Source organism: Petromyzon marinus, chromosome 55, assembly GCF_048934315.1.
Source record: "Petromyzon marinus isolate PM22_M1 ecotype Great Lakes invasive population chromosome 55, UKy_Petmar_22M1.pri1.0, whole genome shotgun sequence".
NCBI classification, from domain to species: Eukaryota; Metazoa; Chordata; class Hyperoartia; order Petromyzontiformes; family Petromyzontidae; genus Petromyzon; species Petromyzon marinus.
In genome coordinates, this window is record NC_133721.1 from 5,403,197 (window position 1) to 5,425,000 (window position 21,804).

At 46.3% G+C, this 21,804-nt stretch overlaps 1 protein-coding gene across 2 annotated transcripts in view; it reads right to left on the reverse strand.

The window, feature by feature from the left end:
* Positions 1-21,804, reverse strand: part of WDR44 (WD repeat domain 44) — a 44,882-nt gene that overhangs the window by 21,911 nt on the left and 1,167 nt on the right. Inside the window, exons 2-9 of one of the 2 annotated variants that reach the window (XM_032974877.2) lie at positions 10,979-11,021; positions 9,136-9,198; positions 6,634-7,426; positions 5,662-5,789; positions 3,478-3,564; positions 2,196-2,332; positions 1,732-1,815; positions 252-358 (exon numbers count right to left, since the gene is read on the reverse strand). In XM_032974877.2, the coding sequence (XP_032830768.2) occupies positions 252-358; positions 1,732-1,815; positions 2,196-2,332; positions 3,478-3,564; positions 5,662-5,789; positions 6,634-7,426; positions 9,136-9,198; positions 10,979-11,021 (1,442 nt within the window). Of the gene's footprint in view, positions 1-251; positions 359-1,731; positions 1,819-2,195; positions 2,333-3,477; positions 3,565-5,661; positions 5,790-6,633; positions 7,427-9,135; positions 9,199-10,978; positions 11,022-21,804 lie in introns of both variants that reach the window. The other variant, XM_032974876.2, reaches the window with a different exon arrangement.

Consider the following 21,804-nt stretch of genomic DNA (forward strand, 5'->3'; position numbering starts at 1 on the left):
ACCTGAACCGGTCCTGGGCCTCCCGTACGTCGACTCCGCCTCAAAAGAGTACAAGGTGCGGTGAGTAAACATCGCCACTGGGGAGACAAAGGCGCTCCGGGCGTGTTATTGGCCACCCACCCTCTCGTGTGCCGTACCGGCATTCATAGGTGCTCCTCGCTAACAGCACTTTCCCCAACAGTCTGTTAAAAGGCTATACGGGGGATCTTTGGTGTCTTTGTGTGTGCGCCCTCGCTCCCGAGAGGCTGTACCTTCGTCCCGCACGCTGCGCACTTTGCTGACGGCCCGCTCGCCGTACTCCTCGGCCAACACCTTGGCCTTCTTCATCGATTTCCCGAGGAACCGCTTCAGCTGAACTCTGTGAAGGAGCACGAATCGGCAAGGCTTGGCAGGGCAGAGAACTTCTGACTTACTCTTAACGTTAACAATTAAAATAATAATAATCGCATTTTTTATTTCCTTCGCTATTTTTCTCAAGATTTACATTTTAGATCTAAAGGGTTTTTTTTTTTTAGGATATAACGCGAGTACTACGTAGCATGTGAAAACCATAGCATGGAAAAACGTAGCATGGCTTAACAGCGCAACAGGCACTAAACTCAGCCTACGTGTTAAACAGGCACTAAACTATTAAACTGAACTATGTTTTATTTGACTAGGTAAGGCCCACTGAGCCATACAGCTCTTTTGCAGAAGCGACCTGGCCACAAACCGGAGAACGCGGAGAAAAATCCACGCGACCGCAGAGAGAACATGCAATCCCACAATACACAGCAGGTGTCAGGGTCGGGATCGAACGCACAGCGTCCTGTTTACCAGGCGAGGCACTTAATATCTCGCCACCGTGGCATGGAATAGTAAAGGCAAATAGTATTTGCACAGTGTGGCTTAGTACAGGATAGTATGCATATCATTGCACAACATAGCATAGCATTTGAAGGCATAACTAGCAAAGTACAACATTACATGAAAAAACAAAGGATAACAAAGTATTCTAAGTAACCGCTTCAGCTGAACTCTGTGAAGGAGCACGAGTCGGCAAGGGCAGAGAACTTTTGACTTACTTTGACAATTAAAATAATAATCGCATTCTTTTAAAATGTTGTTATTTTTCTCAAGATTTACGTTCTATTTTTCACTTTTCATGAAAATCGAAATTTCCATAAAACGCCACAGAAGTGAACGGCGAGAACCCCCCAACTGGTACCGTGTATATTTTCGCCGGTTGTGCCGTAATGGCTCAATGACGCTTTTCTACGCGTCGTCCGGAGCGGTGTCTGACGTTTCGGACATCGTTCCAGTTCCTGAAGCAGCGAAACGTCGGTCGCCACGCCGAGCAGCACGCGGCACGACCCGAACGTGCGCTCCGGAGAGCAATAACAAAAGGACTGGCTCTCGCGGTGGTGAGATGTTAACTACCTCGCCTGCTATACAGGAGGTTGCGAGTTCGATACAGACCCCGACGCCTTTATATTGGGAGTTTTCACGTCTCTCTCCACGTAGTTACGTGGATTTTTCTCCCAAGTCCTCCAATTTTTCCCTCCACATAGTCAAAACATGTACGTCTAGAGTATTTGGCTGCTATACATTTCCACGCAATAAGCCACTTCGTTGCGCTATCCCTTTGTGGCCAGGTCACTTCTGAAAAAGAGCCATAAAGCTCAGTGGGCCTTAGCTGATAAAATAAACAAAAACTATTTCAGTTTTTATATAGTTTAGCCAGCAACTCACGTTTTCTGCTTGAGTTTTTTGCCATCCTGTTCCACCCCTTGAGGTTGGCATTTCTCCTCATCGTCCGAGCCCGCTGCACCTATGCTGCTGCACAGGACATCGTTGGAGGCCGTCAAAGGTGTGCACGTCAAGGTGTGCACTTCGTCGCAGCGTGTTGGTGTGTGACAATGCAGTGATGTTGTCAACAATATTGTTTGCTTGCTTGTTTGCCAACCAAGGTTAATTTGACCGGTTACGCATTAATTAGCTGTCTGTCCCACCCTGCCGTCTGTCCGCCGGTCTGTAACGGTGCTCGAATACCAACAAAACTTTAGTATAACGTTGCGCTGCTGTTAGGGACTCGGCTCTGCAGAAAAAAGCGAGTAATTGATCAACAGGTTGCCCAAAACTTGGGGGGGAAAAAAGGCACTTAAAGAACCCTGCTCAGCCCCATCTCTCAAATCCCCACCAGGCACCCCGCCCACCTGATGAACTCCTTAGTGCGCCGCATGATGTGCAAAGCCAAGGGGTTGTGGCCTTTTGGGAGTATCTCTTCGGCCTGGTTCAGCGGAATCTCCTCTCCCGTGTCCAGGTTCTTGACGATCACCATCGCAAGGATTTCCTGCCGGGGCAACAGGGGACAACTTAAAAAACGGCGGCGACGGCAGCGGCTTACTCCTAATCACGTCACTGTCGCTGTACATGCTAGAGACCGGTCGTCGATCAACTGCTGGGAGAGGAATCTGTCCACTTGGTCAGTCTGGGTTGGTGATTCCTGCGATTACTGCACATGCGTGGAATTGTGAGTACAAGAAGTATGACTATTATATCACGATGTACATTTAAACTAATGTGCACGAGACAATTGATAAACTTGATGCAGGCAACACAGCTGAGATGGTATGAAAGGGTGCAGTGATACAAAATACCCACAACGCATGAGACACGCACGCTACGAATACAAAATAGACAAGAATGGATTATTGAAATAATTCACACACCCAGATCGTGACAATGTATTGAAACTCTAGGCTACACGTGTCATTATATGACTATTATCAAACTCACAAGACCCCACAAAACGACAAAGGTCTCCCCTGTACAGCCACGTAGACTGTTGGGGCAAGTGTGGTTAAAGAGTGAGTGGTATGACCAGAACCATGCCCACCCACTTGTTTACCCAACACTGCTGTTTGCACATGACACCAGGTACTCAATTGAGACTGAGTTAACCTAACAGAAGTTCAAAACAGGTTGAGATATTCGCCACTGTTAGTCATGGCTAGGAATCGAACTCAGGTTGCCAGGTTGGTACTAACTACAAATCTTTCCTCTCCACCCACAGAGATACATTCTCTCACACACAAAAAGACAGACTTCCCCCATATAGCCATAAGACTTTTGGGGCATGTGCTGTTAATGAGCACCTTTGAAGGCCGGCACAGCACACAAGGAAGAAGGTGGCCAGCACCACGCGCAACCGCCTTTGTCTTCCCAGTGGCGATGTTTACACACCGCACCAGATGCTCATTTGAAGCGGAGTCAACCGAGGGGACCGGTTCAGATAATCATCACTGGTGTTGGACGTGAGCAGAAATTTAACTCTGGTCGCTAGGTTAGTAGCACAGCACGCTAAACGCTATACTACCGCTCCCCACTACGCCCTCAAGTGACAAAAAAGATCCCCAGTAAAGCCTTAACACTGTTGGAGCAATTGCTGTTAGCGAGCACTACGCCCTCACACACAACCAGTGCACACGATCTCACCTCGTCGGTGAGCTCCCGTCCAGAATTGGAGCGTGGGCGATCAGCTTTAGCAGCTGGTCGACTGTCAGCTGCACCAGCATCCTTCTCCTGACAGGGAGAAAAGCTCATCAATGCCAGTTCTCCAATCACTTTACTGGCTTCCTATATCGGACTTTCTACATTTTGACTTGCAGGATTTTCCTGAAGATGCTTCCTTGTGCGTTCAATCGTGCGGGTATAATCCCAATTAGCGCTATGCACTCTCCATCCCCCACCTGACAAGAGCCAGAGAAATCAAGTTGTCACCTGGACAAATGCGCCCATCAATTTTCTTCTTCACCAAACCGGTTACATCGAAAACCATGCCAAAAGAGTCTACGATTCCACACGACGTTTTTTTGGCTGGCCATCACATCCAGCATCATCGGTTCAAAGAAAACCTCAGCCCTCATCGCGTGCCTGCACTTCCCCCCATCTGGGATATTTTCCCACATGCCCTGCTGTGGTGGAGGGGTTTCGCAACATGGCAACAAAGAGGTAGTTATTCATAATAAATGTTTTTGGGTTAGATCGCGTTATTTATGTGTCGTAACCCTCCACCACCTGACACGGCCAATCAGCAAAAAAAAGTGTCATGTTGACAAAAGACAAATAGTTCACTACTTTAGCCCACCGGTGTGTTGAAGAGTGAATCCACAACATTTACAGTTTGAGTACGACGTTTCGCTGGTAATACATCCAGCATCATCGGGCAAATCGCCAGAATGGTAAAGCCCTCACTTGCTCCCGGTCTTAAATAGAGCAGCAGGATGACGTCATCATTTAACTCATTCAGGTGCAGTGATTTGAGGTGGAGGGGGGGTTGTAATTATATAATTGATTGATAATCAGTCAATGTCATCATTAGACCTCCTTTGCCAGTACCAAAATATAATAATAGGGTTTTTCCCCTTTTTTTTGCAAAAAAAACTGAAACCTTTTTACGAGGCTTCATGTTTGCATTAACCACAATACTTGCAGTCAGAATGCAAACAAAAAACATACTATGATAATATATGCATTGTCCTTGAAACTGATTGGTCCACACCAGGGACGGCTTTCTGTTGGCATCCTCTGGTTGAGCACCAATTGGGTCGAGGCTCAAAAGAAAGCCGTCCCTGGTGTGGTCCAATCAGTTTCAAGGACAATGCATATATTATCATAGTGTGTTTTTTGTTTGCATTTTGACTGCAAGGATTGTGGTTAATGCAGACATGAAGCCTTGTAAAAAGGTTTCAGTTTTGTTGCCAGAAAAAAATGGAAAAAACCCTATTATTATAATCAGTCAATGGTTATGATTAGTAATGAGTTGTAGATTAGTAATTAGTTGTAATGTGTGTTATTGTGATTATATGCTATGTTAGTAATCAGTTAATTAGTATGTGTAACCTTATAAGGAATTGTAATATGTATTGTTTAATAATACGATTCCAAGCCGCACTAAGCCTGGAGCTGTCAGAGCGATTAATTACACACATTACAACTAATTACTCATCTACAACTCATTACTAATCATAACCATTGACTGATTACCAATCGATTATATAATTACAAACCCCCCCCTCCACCTCAAATCACTGAACCTGAATGAGTTAAATGATGACATCACCCTGCTGCTCTATTTAAGCAAGTGAGGGCTTCACCATTCTGGCGAATTGCCCGATGATGCTGGATGTAATTACCAGCGAAACGTCGTACTCAAACTGTAAATGTTCTCGATTCACTCTTCAACACACCGGTGGGCTAAAGTAGTGAACTATTTTGTCTTTTGTCAACGTGACACTTTTTTTGCTGATTGGTCGTGTCGGGTGGTGGAGGGTTACGACACATTTATAAATAACGCGATCTAACCCAAAAACCTTTATTATGAATATTGGTCGTGAAAGCCTACGTGTTAAACAAACAGGTATTTAGAATTCTCGCAAGAGACCGGGATGTTTTGTCAAAGCACGTGAGAAATCAAACTTTTAATGCGATGGAATTTTTTTGGGGAGGGGGGGGGAGGCTAGAGGCTAGTCATCGGTGGCGGGACCAAGGTCACTCGCCCGCTGCATTTGATGGGTTTTTTTTTTCAACCGGTTTGATCGGTGTCCAGCTCAATGCTCCGACCCCACGAGCCACCCGGTCACGTCGCAACCACCGCACCCCCCACACTAAGGTGTTCACCTGTGCCTCGATGACCTTTTCCCCTGCCGTGAGACTGGCGAGATCCAGGGACTGGAGCTCCTTGGCCAGATTCTCCACGGCTGTGTTGGGGCTCACCAGACCGCTTGGAGACACGGGCTCTTGTGGGACTGCAACGACGCATGAAGCGTACAACTGCAATCACGGCGGGGTTACACGGTACGGCTATACTACAATATATACTGTGCGACGTAAGCGGACCAAAGGTCCATGAAATTACAATAAAAGCAGCATTGGTGGATGAAATTACAATTATACTGATTGCAATTCATTATAACAGTTACAATTAAAACTGACCCCATGTCTGGACGTAAAGGTCAACGATAATCTGATTTGAGTATCCCTTTTTAAATTCTAAAATATCCAATTTCATCACAAAAATTTACGAAATAAAAACGTAACGAAGAAATCAATTGCCAAACTGTAATTCTACGCTCGCTGACCTTTGCCAAGTCACTCTGGGTGGCGTGGTGAAGTATGGCCAAACAGTCCTCGCCAAAATAAGTCAGAATGTCAAGAGCGTGAGAGGTCACCAAGATTATCATCAATGCACTTATTAATGGAGACCTGTGTAGCAGTACAATATCACAGCAAAGAGGCTTTGATATTGTATTGAATCATTATATAAACACACGACAAACAAAATAAGGCAAAGACTAACATCACCCACATAGCCTTAACAGACTGTTGGGGCAGGGGTGCTATTAGTGAGCAGCTATGAAGGCCATCACCACACCCAGCCGCCTGTCTCTCCAATGATTTTACACACCGCACCAGGTACTCATTTGAGGCCGAGCCGACCCAGGGGAAGCCCAAGACTGGTTCATATAATCATCACTAGTGTTGGCCGTGAGCAAGAATCGAACTTGGGTTGCTGGGCACGTAGCGCAGCGCGCTAACTACTACACTACTGCTCCCTGCACGGGGACACACACAAACAAACGCGGCACTCACCTTCCAGCAGAGTTGGCCTCTTCACCTCCTCCAGCGACGGCTGCCCCTCCACCTTCTTAGGTCTCTGTGGAGGGGGTGGCCGTGGAGGCGGCATTAGCTGCTGCTGCGGCTGCTGCTGCTGCTGTGGCTGCTGCGGCTGCGCATGAACCGCCGGCACGCGGGGGGGCGGCACTTGTGGCCGTGGCGGCGGTGGCTTCTTGTGGCTCGCCACGATGTCGGGCTCCTGCGAGGCTCTCGCCGAGCAATCGGTGGCAGCGGCGGCTGCACTAGAATCCGCTGGATCTACGGGTTCCTTTCCGGCCGGCGGATCGGCACCCGGCTTGGCTCCGCTGCTCCCCCTCTCGCTTCCTCCTTCCGCCAACGCCTCCACGTCGTTTTGCTCACCCTGTGCTCCTGCTTTGTCGCCATCGTACTCAGATTTTTTGTCGGCGGCCTCCAGGGCGTGCGCCACCACCTCCGGCATCGCCGCACTGCCCACGACAAGGGGGTGGCAGTTTTCTTCTGGGGAGACGATTGATCCTTCGGCGGCTATCACCGCCACACTTGTGCCGTCGGAGTTAGCTTGCTCCCCCTGCTTCTTCTGATCCTCTCTTTCTACCTCCACCGGTGGTGGTAACAGCGGCAACGGTGATAGCGGTTCAAGTTCTGCTGCAATGACCGAAGGTGGAGGAGCGGCGGTGTTACTGCCATCTCGCAAGGCGAGTTCATTGATCAAGCGGTGATCAGTTGCCTGGGCCGGCCGGGGCGGCTCCTCTGGCTTGCGCTGTATGCTGTGGCTCTGCAAGTCATCCTTCTGATGAAACAGAATGATTATAGTGGGTGGGAGGGGGTCGGTGGAGAGAGGGGGAGGGAACCGTTGAGTACCATAGCAAGAAAGTTGACTCAAATGACTATTTTCCACTGTACAGCCATGCCACACAGGGATTTAGGAGGAACCCAAGTTGTTTTTTCCACTGCAGAAGGCGAGCTGTGCCGTTGACTTCACAAGTAATGAACGAGTCATTATGCTGAACAGTGGCCCTGCTTAGCCCCAAGCCAGATGCAGATGTCTATGCGAGGCCGATGTGTCACTGTGTTGGTTCAAGCTCGACATGGCAAGCAGCCAGTAGAAAAACAACAAGAAACACCCACACTTGTGCAGGCCCTAAGCTGGCACAGCTCAGGCTGAAACGTGTCTTTGAATCCAGGGCAGTTTAATCAAATTTACAATTTCCGTGACATGTATAAAGCATTAGAGGCAGTAACAGCAGTGCTGAGAGGCAATGGGGAAAAAAAAACTTATTTTTTTTACTTGTGTAAGGGCCACTGAGCTGCTCTATTTCAGAAGTGACCTGGCCACAAATGACAGCTCAACGAAGTGGCTTATCATAATTGTTTTTTTTTACCCTTTTATCTGGCAACAAAACTGACACCTTTTTTACAAGGAGTCATGTTTACATTGACCACAATACCTGCGGTCGGAACGCAAACAAAAAAACAACTCTGATAATGTATGTGGCACTGTCCTTGAAATTGATTGGTCCACACCCGAAACAGCTTTCTTTAGAGCCTCGTCTCACATGGTGTTGGACCAGAAGACGCCAAAAGGCGCACAACTCAAAGACAATGCACCATCAGAGTATGAGACGAGGCTCTAAAGAAAGCTGTCTCGGGTGTGGACCAATCAATTTCAAGGACAGTGCATACATTATCAGAGTTGTTGTTTTTTGTTTGCGTTCCGACCGCAGGTATTGTGGTCAATGTAAACATGACTCCTTGTAAAAAAGGTGTCAGTTTTGTTGCCAGATAAAAGGGTAAAAAAAAACAATTATCATATTTTGTTACTGGCAAATGAGGTTTCCAATGAAGTGGCTTATCGTATGGAAATGTATATTAAATACTCTAAACACGTGATGTTGATTCTAAATTTGGAGGGGAAACCGGAGGGCCCAGAGAAAAATCCACGCGACCACGGGGAAAACATGCAAACTGCAAATATACAGAAGTCAGGGTCGGGATCGCACCCACGACCTCCTGTATACCAAGACAGGTAGTTAACATCTCCATACCGTGCCACCCAATGATCTCTGGAGCGAAGCAGAGGCAACCCTTGTTAGTATTTGGCTGGGAAATACCATATTGTAGGCTTGAGCTACAGGTGGCCAGTAAATGGCAGTACAGTAATGGACCGAATCCCTCTGTGCGGGGCTTTGAGTGTCATCCCTTCGTATGCATGGTTGGTGTTCTCTGGGTACTCCATTTCCTCCAAGATGAAGAGGCTTGAAACATTATCAGGTATTCCTGGGTAAACAAATGACTTGACCATTAAGTTGTACAAATGTAAATATGATTTCCCTTAACTCAGCTGGCCTGTGTTCTTTATCCTAATTAATCCAGGCAACCGCCCACCACACACGGTGTCGATTATAAACAAAGCGAAATCTTTTGGGTGAAGCTCCTCAACAAAGATCCCACAAGATTCGAACATTGCTTCCACACGAAACCCTTGGTGTAAATTCTCACCTCTGCATCTGCAAGAGCACACGCTGTTCCACCACCACCAGAATCTTCTCCGACAGCTTCATCCTGTGTGAACATCCAATGTTAGCAGAGAGCTCTACACAGCCACGACGGATAGATCCGGAGTGGGGAATCCTTTCAATAACGAGGGCCTGAAGAGGACCTTCAAACACCTTTAGCGGGCAACCATGCATTGACACACACAAAATCACACACCAGCCGGCTGTCACTGTAAGAGACCCGTTGCGATGACCGAAGTGACAGAGCATGGAACGAAAATAAAAAATGCAACGTTACAAAGTCAAAAATATCCCCCCCCCCGCCAGTACCCGATTAGTGTGGCCAAGATGCTCGCAGTGCCAATTAAATATTGTTTGCGGGTTGGGTTGAAGTCGTAGCCATTGTGTGGCCATGGGCCAAACGATATGAAGTCACGGGCCATGTCTGGTCTGTGAACCATTGGTTCCCCCCCCACCCCTGGGTTAGACAATAGCCAGTGAGCAAATACACTGGCGACCTGGGTTCAATTTCCAGCCATGCTCATGACCAGTGGCAGGTGGTAATCTGAACCAAGTTTTGGGACTCTCCCCTCCTAGGGCAACTCAGCCTAAAATGAGCAGATGGTGTCGTGTGTAAACATGAGCACTAGGGAGAGCAAGGTGGCCGAGTGTGATTCTGGCCACACCAGCCACTTGTGCGCTAATGCAGTCCTCAATCAGCGACTGAACGATGCATTGATTAAAACCATATTTTATAAAAACACACTTTCTACTCTGTTATATGTTATGTACTAATTTATTATTTTGGCCACTGTGTATGTTGGACGTAATTGGTTTATGTAAAGCCTGCAGCCAACAGTCAATGTTCACGATAATGACAAAAAATAAAATATTTTTTAGTTGCATTAGCCTCAATGTACATTAGCATGTCATTTGCATATATTTCCCGTAAATCGCTGATAACCAATTTTTTTCCCAAGCGTGATTCGAAGCACAAACCACGGGGGACTTGATTTTAACATGGGACCTTCGGATTGCCAGTTGAGTCATCAGACCACGTTCACCACTGAAGTCACCAAGTTGAAGGTGGTGATGATGATGATTGTGGTAGATGTGATGTGGGGTGCGGTAGTTTTATGGTTAGCATGCTGCGTTACGAACTCAGCGACCCGAGTTTGAATGATCACTCATGGCCAACACCAGTGACTATTATCTGAACCAGTACTGGGCCTCCCCTAGGTCCACTCGGCCTCAAATGGGTACCTGGTGCGGTGTGTAAATGTCACCACTAGAGAGACAAAGGCGGCTTGGCGTGGTGTTGGCCACCCACCCCCTTGTGTGCCATGCCGGCCTTCATAGGTGCTCGCTAACAGCTCTTGCTCTTACAGTCTGTTAAGGTTATACAGGGATCTTTGCCTTTGTTGGTGGTAGAGATGGTGGTGGTGGTGACCTTGGTCGTCATGATGGTGCTAGTGGTGAAAGTGGTAGTAGTAGTGATAGAAGTGGAGGTGGCAATGGCGGTGATAATGGTGGTGGTGTGCTGGTGATAGTATATGTGGTGGTAGTCGAGGTGAGAGTGGTGGTAGAAGTGGTGGTGGCAATGGTGGTGGTTTTGGGTTTGTGGCTGTGGTGGTATTCGAGGTGGTGTCAATGGTGTTGATGGTGGGGTTGTGGTGGGTAGTAGAGGTGGTGCTGCTGCTGCTGGTGGCTGTGTTATTGGGGCGGCGGGTTCAGAGGGAACATGCGAATGTGACAGCGAATTAAAAAAAATGTAAAATCAAACGAGCGGTGCGCCGGTCGATAATTTTTTTTTTAATTCGCGTGGTCGTAAGCAAGGTGCCACTTACAGACACTGCTGGGTTCTTGATCAGCTTCTTTGAAGACGAACGCCTGAAGGAGAAACAAAATGGGTAAAAAAAATCAGTCACTCTCATGCCTATGGGGTAGCGCCTCCCACTCGCCCCCCTCCTCCACCAACACGACGGCAGTGTACATTCCACCTCCCAATTAAACCGCTTTCCTCCCACACCCAAACATATTCTGTGAGGAATTGGCCAAACGTTTTAAATCAGGCCCGTCATGACAAATCCCTGCATAAACCGGCATCTTTTTCGGTGGCAATGATCCTGCTGAGTGGCCCCTCTTGAGCCAGTCGTGGAAATTCCACATTCCCTTGGTAGGAGCAGTCACCCCCATTCAAGAACCACTGCTGAATTATACGCCACGCACTGCTCCCTGTGGGAAAACCACACCGGAATGCGCCCCATCTCGTCAAGTCTTGGGAGTGAAGTGAAGCAGCGTTGGAGCCTGGATAATGCCTGAATGGGCGAGCACCACCACCACGCACAGACAGGGTTTCACAGGAGGCCGTGGTGGGCCCGCATGATGGGCAGCACACGGCAGCCCAGTAAAATCCATTTCTGTACTCTACTGCTGCACGTCAATGATCCCCGTCTTGAGCAACCAACGTGGTGAAATAACCCACATGGCCTGCATGGCATATGGAGGGCCCTCAACAAGCAGTGTGTTGACAAAGGCAGTTACTTGTCGTGCTAATTTCATTGAGTGCTTTGAAGAGTTTAATTGAACCCTATAGAATAATCAGGGCAATTAATTTTGATGACTTGTCAGATTCCCACAGAATAGTGCCAATTTTAAAGACCACCTCATGGCGGACCAAGACGACGACGATGATGGGTTGGGCTGATCCTCAACCTGGGTTTGAGCTCGCATTGAGCGCTCTACAGCTAATAGTACATAATTATTAGCTGCGTAAAAACGCATGGATTTATCAATTACAATAAACTCTTGCTCTCATGATTATGTGCGGCAAATTACGTGCAGGAATAAATGATTAACAATTCACGCATATTATACGCCAATAACCTGATGTGCTGTTACAGAACTCTACAAAGGAGAAATTAATTACATAGTGAACATTACGAGATGGTAAACCCAGCAAATTGATTCTTGAATCGAATCATGAACTCAAATTTGTTTAGCAACAAAAAAAGCCGTAATCAGATGGCTGCCGAGGTGAAATTGTTGCAGGCGTGGATCAGTGTGTCCATGAGACACCAGGCTTTGTGAGGAGTGGGGCGCCCCTGACTTATCGCTCGAGTTCACAAAGCCTCGTGAATTTCGTGACGACCAAATCTGGCCCATTTTCTAAGTGCTAATGTTGTTTCTATAGATGTTATTAAATATTTATTTGAACAAATATAAAGAGCGACATAAGTGAAAGCTGAGGAAAAAAACATGCAACCACCAAAATCCACAAGGCAATGTTGTTAGAATGCCACACCAGTTACTTACCCGTGTATCAAGAGTTCAATTTTAATGTGCAATTTTATTTAGGGGACTGTGTTGTCTTGGTGTAATCTGCGACTGATTTTGCTGTTGTTTTGCTGCCTTCCCCAAGCTTCCGAATTAATGTATTCTAACCAACGCCTGTAACCATTTTTAATTATTGCTTCATCACTTATCAGAATTCTCCAGGATAAATAAAGATTTTGATACTGACTGCACAGTACAGTTTCTGAACCGTGATGTTTCTGCGCAGCGTGGCAACGCAGCTGGAACCACGTCATCATTGCTCTGTGGTGATGTTTACCTGATTCTGGCTTTCGGATCGCGATTTCATATTTCTTGGAATTCTGTACATTTTCAGTGCGGCCGCACTTCTTTTAACTACCACATTGATTGTAACAACATCTTTGGCCTCGGTGTGCAAGCAAAGGGACCCTGCGAGGGTTATTCAACATCGCCCTTGTCGGGGACACTTATAGAAAATCTCACACAGCACTGATGTAGTTTCAGGCCAGGGCGGTCCTGCAAGGATGGCATTGCCTTTGGCAGGCTGCTACAATAGGGGCGTACAACATTTCAACAGGACCTACATCCCCCGCATTATTGATCTGGTTAAGGCTTCGCACAACCCTTTTTTTGTAAATTTGATACCGGGTATGCAATGCTTTGCGAGTAATCAAAACGGGTACTTAATTTCATGACAATCGGGAAAACATTGGGACAGCCATAATTCATCTGTTGGGTGGACTACTCCGATCATTACCTTTATTGGGAGTCACTAAAAATGCACACACCTTTGTGACTCAGTCAATAGAGATGGGACCGGGACCACGCCCATGCCATGAGAATGTGGAGTTTCAATCGCTGGCTCAGGGTGACACCAGACAAGAACGAGAGCGTGCAAAATCGAGCACGGCGCTCACATCCGCGCGAACACCTTGACTTCACTTTACTGACAAACGCCGTTTTCATCCTGAACGCGCGAGATTGCTTTTGCCCGGCGAGGCGGCGCGCGGCCGTCCTTCGCTCGTTCTCCAGCCTCACACTGCGAATAAACAAATTAAATCAATAGTGCCGGCGCAGAAAGGTAGCGCGCACGCAGGCGCAACAACGCCGCCGCCGCCGCCAACAATGTCTGTTGTCGGCGGCTGGCTCTTTGTAGTAGGCAGGTGGCGTGTGGCGCAGTAAATCTCGCGAGTGTTTTTTACCGAGGCGCCACGCTGGGTGAGCATCGTTCCTCGGGGTACCGTTCAACGTGCATAACCAAAGATAAGGAAATCTGCTTTAAATGTGATTACAGACGCGTGCGCCAGACGACAGCGCGGCGGCGCCGCGTTTTTTGCGCGAGCAGCGCCGCCGCTTCTCTCCCGGGAACGCTAAAGCGCCTCGGCGGTTGAGCCTCGGGGGGGGGGGGGCCCACCGTCACTGTCTGGCTGAGCAAATCGAAAGACATTTCGGTCCGAGTTGACCTAGGTGCAATGACATTTTTATGGTGGCGGGCGTGCGAAAGGGGGAACAGCGCAAGCGGCAGGTAATAACGGGCCGGGCCGGGCGAGGCTGGCCGGGCTGGCACATTTCGAGAGCCTCCACACCGTGAGGTGGCCGGGCTGCTCAGAAACCGCAGCAACGTTGAGGTGGCCACCCGCTGAGATCCTGGATTGGAATCCAAGTTTCAGTGGTTTCTGATAAAACCGGGTTTTCAAGTATGGTGATTTGATGATCTCAGCCTGTTCACGATTGAATACACAATAAATAAACAAAACTCCATCCCATTACATTTGGTTGCACCTTAATTTGGCACAATTCCAGCTCGGAGAATTAAAAACACTGGGTTGGGCCACCCCGAGATGAACATTGCTCTCAGTGGCATGGTGGGTGGGGAAAGTCCTGCATTCTACTGTGTGGACCAAATGTGAAGTTGAAGGGATTTTAGTGGTAGCTCTGGGATATCCGCTTAATGGTAGGCCATTCTACAGCACAAAGGGTGCACGCACTGCTCTGCAAGAGATCTGAACAGGTACTTCCGTCTAGTAACCATGTGACGCCGTTCGCAAAATCGGAGAAATATTAAACATTTAAAGGAAGAGCCCCAAATTGTGTCAGGGGGCCCGGGAACACGCGAGCGCGGGTGCAAAAAAGGAGGGCACAGCACACATCTCGCATGCACATTTATTCCTGCATGCTTATCATGCTGTATAAATAGCAGTGTAACATTGCACCGATTGAAATGTATGTGTTCACACTCGCAATTCGCGGAATGAACGGCGCATGTGAGGAATGATTGTTCCATTTGTGCACATGTAATTAGAGTTCAAGTTACCCTTGACAGGCACTAAAGCTGCTACAATCCACCACAAACAAAAAATTATGTTCAATCATAACCTTGAATAACAAATCATAGAATATCAAGAGGAGAGGGCTCGGATATTTATTTTTATATGTAGAATGCATTTTAAAATGTTTCCCACTCCATTACCATACAGATCTGTGCAGTGGAATTGGTAAGATGCCTGGTAAGTTTACTCGACATTGGTTTTGAGGTTTTGTATTTTACGATAAGACAAAAGGATGTACGTAATAAATTAAAGTGTTAATTATGGGACTGGTCATCTCCACATTCATAGGTTGCTAGGAGATGGCAGTACAGCAATGGATTATTGAATCTACCTGCGCTGGGCTTTAGCATTACCCCCCTAATATGCGTGATGGGTTTCTTCCCAATACCCCGGCTTGCTCGAGCACAGTGTGGTCCTCATTTCAGCTACCCCGAGGGCTCTTAAATGACGGAGGAGAGGAGTAGAACGGATGAGCGGGATGTGAACTCACAGAGTTGCATTTGTAAGTCGAGCTCTCTAAGCGGCCACCGTGTTACCAAGCCAGATTCACAAGCACGCACTCCAGCAGCAGCAGCAGGGATACATAGGGTTTAAAGGCTGTGCGAGCAAGGGGAGGTGGCTAGGGTACGGCAGTAAAAGAAACTCAATTGAGCATGACGGGCACAAAGGCTGGAGTAATTGCTTGCTCGTGAATTGGTAAAGCTTTGATGTTGGCTGGTATTAAATACGCCTTTGGACTTGAGTTACCCAGCCCTGGGGTTAACCTCAGCGTGACTTTGATTAAGACACACAAACCTTCAAGGGCACCAATTGAGGCTGTGTAGTTAACGAGCATTGTTAGCGATGAGTGTGCTTAATAAAGGCGTCACTGTCTTTGTGGGCTCTTAACTGGTAAATTAAAGGCGGCGAACAATGGACATGTTTAGCCACCCTGTCCAGCTGCGTTGTCGGCCAGTGAGCTTGTGGGGGCGATGATATCTGTCGGTGGTCTCGAGGCAGCGGTGGAAATTCCACATTCCTATGGCGTGGCCTGTCTGATCACAGAGCAACGATTTGCGGACTTTCTTGCAATGGTGAACCTCTGCATTTGTATCAATGCCAGAGGTATGACAATGCTGAGCTGGGTCTATCCGTGACAATGATTCCAACCCACTTGCTGTGCTGCCACCTCCTGGGCACATCTCAGCAGAGTACGACAGGCGTTGCACGGCATGCGACAATCTCCGCGAAGCACAACAGACGTCGCGAGCGAGTGCTGGATTGCAGGCATACGCCACCACGCTCTGAAACACATTCATGCCCTATGCATCCCAACACCTTCGCAGTTAATAGCACCCTAAAAGTTAAACACCTGTACTGCTTTAGATAATACCACTTTAACTACAGACTAGGTGACCCATTTACACATACCACACTGAAATAGTAAGTATAAATTACGGTAGAGATGTTGTATTTATTTATTTCAAGGCCTCAACACGTCTCCCACCAATGTCAATCTACTTGTTAAATATTTTAGGAATCTGCTGATACCCTTTTGTTCACCATAGCTGGTGTGATGCGCTTAAAATGCTCAATAATGCATACGTTGAGGTCATTGATATCTTGCGGTTGTGTGACACGTGTAGACACACACAAAGAGGTCTTTGATGGGCGCCCACAGAGAAAATAAAGTGGGGGTTACGTCAGGTAAACCTCAAGGCTACCAGCTGTTCCACTTTGGCCAATGCAACACACAGAAGCCTCCCGCAACCAGTCGCGGAATACCCAACAGCGTAATTATAAATGAGTTGGGTATCTATAAATTGATCACCCTGTATAATTATCTAATCGATAGATGGAATTGAATTTAATGTATGTATTCATACTTGTCTCTTTAGGGATTTGCTTACTACTCGTTGCTTGTGAAAGTAACAATTTTCATCTCAACCAGGGAGACCTGGGGGACACAGAACAGCACAAGAGTAAATGGCAAAACTGCCCAACATTGAAACAAAAAAAACCTCTTAAGACTGGAAGTAAATGAACCATTTAAGAAAGGTGGCGAAGGAAAGAAAGGAAGAAAAAAACAGAATGCCGAAATGGGCAGAAAGAGACCAAAATGATTCGTCGCTCAAATTTGCCAAGCAATGAATTCACACCCACGGTGCGGGAGAGCAGCTGTTCATTGCGCAAGGCCCTGCATGCAGATGATTCCAGGTTCGTTGAAGCATCCTTGATGAATGAAACATTCTACAAAACAATTATTCATGTTTGGCACACAAAAACAGCTCTGTCGTGGAATGTCTTAGGTTGCGAGGATTTAAATTTGCAATAAGCAAAACAGATCTAGTTAAAGCTAGATGTAAAATGTACGCAGTCGTACACAGACCGATGTAAGTCTCTCTGTAATATTCTTGGTTCATTTCGGTAAAGTCACGTAGAAGGGAAATAATACAAATAAAACAATAATTTGTCAAATATATTTAATGTAGAGCCCTGAATCAATCCACTGCTGGATGAAGGCATCCTCATGCATAACGATCAAGGGGATTATTGAACTATACTTCACCGCACTGGTGTAAGCGAGTGAATACGGGGTGCCCAGGATCAATTCAGATATCACTCGTCATTGGGGTTAGTTGTAGATGGGGAATCGAACTCAAGTCACCAGTTAAAAGTGCAATACGCTAACCACTGTGCCATCACTTGACGCAATAACAGTGGAAGGTAGCTAGATGTCAAGTAGAGATCAAAGTGGTGGAACTGAGCGGCTCACATTCAGAATAAAGCGCAAGTCCAGACGAAAAACAGGCTGTAGACTGTACAATGAGTGGATTTATGTCACCCTAATCGATTATAAGCATGAACGTAGATGCGACAAGGTGGCGGCGAGGAGATAACGGGGAACAGGATTCGCTTCCGAAAAGGAAACCCCAACTTGATTACGGATTTCTTTGTGATGGTTTTGTAAGCAGATCGTGTGTACACGCGCGAGCGGGCTTTTGTCACTGCACTGCTGGACGAGGGCCTCGGTGCAGATCGTGAGGGGTTATCCGAGCATGCTTCACCACGCTGATCGGAGTGGGCTTGGCAAAGACAGGAAACCTTAGACGTGGAAGCGCAGAAGCGCAGAGCGGTGGATTTTTGCTGCACTGCCCTCTAGTGTGTCCACCACGCGTGTAAACTTGTACACATTCACAGTGACGGCATTGCAGACACGAGGGCTAATGTTGAAGAAAACATCAGTCATTTCAAAACGCACGGGGAAAATGTTTTCTAAAGAGATATACTTTCAGAAGAATAATAAAAAAAACGCAGACTACATACCCAGGGCATTTTTACAGACGGTCCGAAATCAAAAAGATCAAATAAATAGGTAAACGAGACCAGGCTGGCGTGCTTGTGGTGGGTGAGACTAACAACGGAATGGCTCCATCTCCATGGCGGAAGGGGACTTCCGCCATGGAGATGGAGCGATAAAATCACTTCGTTTGTAGATGCGTGGAGAAATATTCCATTGCAGGAGAGTGAGAGGTGGCGGCAGCTTGGGGAAGCCTTCATCCAGGACCTCCACCGTCATGGCTGAGGATGATGATGATGTTGAAGCCGCTAATGAATAACGTTGCCTGTGAATGACGCGTTTGATAATTGACCATGATCATCGTATTGATTGAAATATTTGTACGATTGCTGCAGATCAGTGATATAAACATGTCATTTGTGAATATGATGATGTCATTGGCGATGTTTTTTTCTTCAAAATTATCCAAATTCATCTAATCTCCTTCCTTAAAACTCTAATGCCATTGGTAGATTTGTTACACGTGCAAACAAGCACGTGGCTATATACTTTGGGTCTTTCGGTAAAGTCACGTAGATAGTAATCTAGATTTTTTTTTCACGTAGATAGGTGTTGTGATCGAAACGTCGTAGTTTTTGGTTATTTTCTTTCAACCTATCCACGTGACTTTACCGGAAGACCCAAAGAATATGAATTCCTGCAGTCACGAAAGCTTTAAGTCAAGAATTAAGCACGTGGCTGTTTTAACAAAGATGATTGCAATCACGGCATGCCACGGCGTGCAACTTCAACAAAAACTTGTTTCATCCAGGTTCCAAAAGAGTTACAATTCCATTAATAATATTAAATATTAAGTGGCTGGGTGTATCTCAGGGGGTTTCGCACTAAGCCAGCACTTCTCATATACTGTATTCAAGCCCTGGCTCTAGGGTCCTCTTTCTCTCAGGGGGCTCAAAATGCCTCTGTCAAAGGACAAAGTCAGCGCCGATGAGAACCTTGGTTTGGTGCTCCGTACATATGTATGTATGATGAACATCTTTCCCACCTTACATAGCCAAAAGTGCTAAATCGGAGGTGCAGGAGGAAGGACAAAAAAACTAAACACAAAAAGCAGTTCTAAAGAAATGAGTTTTCAATCTCGACGTAATCGTGCATAGTTCCAGTGGCTTCCTAATATCGGAAGGAAGAGCGTTCCAGACGACCGCTGAAGCGCATCTGAAAGTGTGTGATGCAGTGACTGTCTTTGGTCAATGGCGAGTTTTAGCCAGCTTTAATTAAGTCATGTTGTAGATGCTCTTCTAACTTCTCCATGAAATTTCCAGAAGCCATCAGGACTGTATCATCAGCAAAAAAGGTTAATGTCAGTGCAGATTGTAGATGCCTAGATTGTTGACACAGAAAACAGGATAGGGCCAAGCAAAGAACCCTGAGGAACTCCCTGAAGTAATAGGGATACATTCAGAAGATGTATAATTGATGGAGACAATTTGGAATCGGTTAGATATGTAGTTGCCAATTCAGTTGATTGCACAATTTGAAAAAAATAGGCATTTTAGTTTCCAGTGTCAAATGCAAGTCGAGCATGAGGATGGTGCAATAACGACGAAATTCAAGACCGTTGAAGATTACGTCAACGAGTTTCGAGTACCGCAGAGGCTGTACAATATTTTTTATCGAAAGCCAGATTGCTCAGGATGGAATACGGCATATTCTCTGAAATTAAGTTTGTGATTTTAAGATGTTCCCAAAGATCATGATGAGAGGGGAGAGGATTGAGATTGGGCAGTAATTGTTAGGGTCATCCGTTAACTCCACTGCTACGAGGGTGCACGAGACCAGTTTTCCGTTCAGGAGGGATGGATGTCTCAATAAGGGGAGGGTTAAATATGCGGGCTATCGGTTTTGCAATGAAGTTCCCCACAAGGTGTAGCGCAAAAGCAGGCAGGCCATTGGAACCTTCAGCAGAGGAAGGTTTTAGTGTGGAGAGCAAAGTTAAGACTGAACATTTCAAGATTGGTAGGACATTAAAGTGCTGATTGGGGGAGGGGGGAGGAGGGCGGATCAAATGGTGGGTGAATTGTGGTGTTACAAGGCTGGATATCTGCAGATGCAAAGTGCGAGTTAAACCCATTTATATTGCCGTTTTATTATAAAGGCAACTGCCATTGAGCAAAGGCCTTGGAGGTACTCCTTCATATTCATACGTTTTACAATAAATGCTCTTTATGGGATTTCTGAAAAGTTTGGGAAGGTGAAGGTGTTAGCTTGCCAAAGGCATTCGGTGCAGCCTTTTTTTAGGACTTTATAATTGGCCCAGTTTGAGTCCAAACCCGTTTGCTTAGATAATGCAATGTCGCACTGCATGAGATACAATGATAACATCAATTATAAAGTGAATATAAGCCAGAGCATCTTCCTCGGCAATAGCTTTTAGGGTCCAGAAGACTGCAGCAGGTGAAGTGAAAGGTCGGACAACATGCCAAAGACGCATTGCAACCTAAAAACATATCCGAGTACTATACAGCACAAAGTGTTACATTAAACGGTACTTCATTGGAACACAATGCTACTTTAGAAAGTATAGTTTTACTAAAACATCCATTTTAAGTGCTCCAACTGACTGTGGTGGGAGCTCATCATTTCCATGGCCGTGTCCAGTTCCTTCAAAAAGAAAACCCATCCATTCACCACTCCTGACCAAGTGGCATCCACTGTACAACACAGCCAGACCAGTGATAAATAAACGTGATCTAATCACGTGGTGCCCTATTGACACTTCAACAAGTTAATCTTTATTTAAGTTTCATTTGAATACTGTCCTTGCAGAAACGTAATGTTAAGTACTACTTCCATAACCCCTAAAATTAACCACAAACTAACCCCCGAAACCCTATGCATAACCGTCAAACCCCAAACTTCACACCAAAACACCTAGTCTCTAATCCTAACCTAAGTATTTAACTCGACAGGGAAAACTAAACTTAAGAGGCACCCCTTAATGTTTCAATTGAAACCCAAGAAAGGTCTGCGACTGGCCAAAACGGGTAAGCACAAGCCGGACTGCTGATTAGACACAATGTCGAAATTGACCCATATTAATCAGAATCTGAATATTTATTTATACTGAAGAAATCCGATGAGCTATGAAGCTATTTTTCGTAGATGCCCATTAAGGGCGAGTAATAACGTTACAACAGTACAAAAAAATGACAGTACTATAAAGTACAAGGTAAAAAATTATCCAAACACATGCAAATGAAAAGAAAACATACCCATCCTACCAAGCAAAGCCCACTGCGGTATTAACTTATCTTTCAGAAGCGACCTAGCCGCAAATGACAGCTCAACAAAGTGGCCCATCAAAACCCACAGAAAGCTATGTGGCTTTAGGGATGCGTTAAAAAAAAAGTTTATTTTTTTATCGAACAAAAAAATACGAGGCATATTTTGTGTAAGGGCTGTGGTAGTACAAAATCTAGCCTCATTGGATAAATCTTCCGTGACAGTATTCACTTTGATAGCTCGGTCCAGTTCATACAATAAAACATCCACCTGTCACCCCCCCCGCCTCACTGCTGCCGACGCGACATGGACATCTACAGGCCTTGTGCCAATCCACTGCTGGATGAGAACTTCCCCACGAAGTGCGGACAGTGAGCGTTATCTAACCATACTTCACAATGCTAGTCAGTCCGGGTTGAAGGCAGAGAGCATAAGACACGGAAACTTATCCCAGTACAGCAATCGC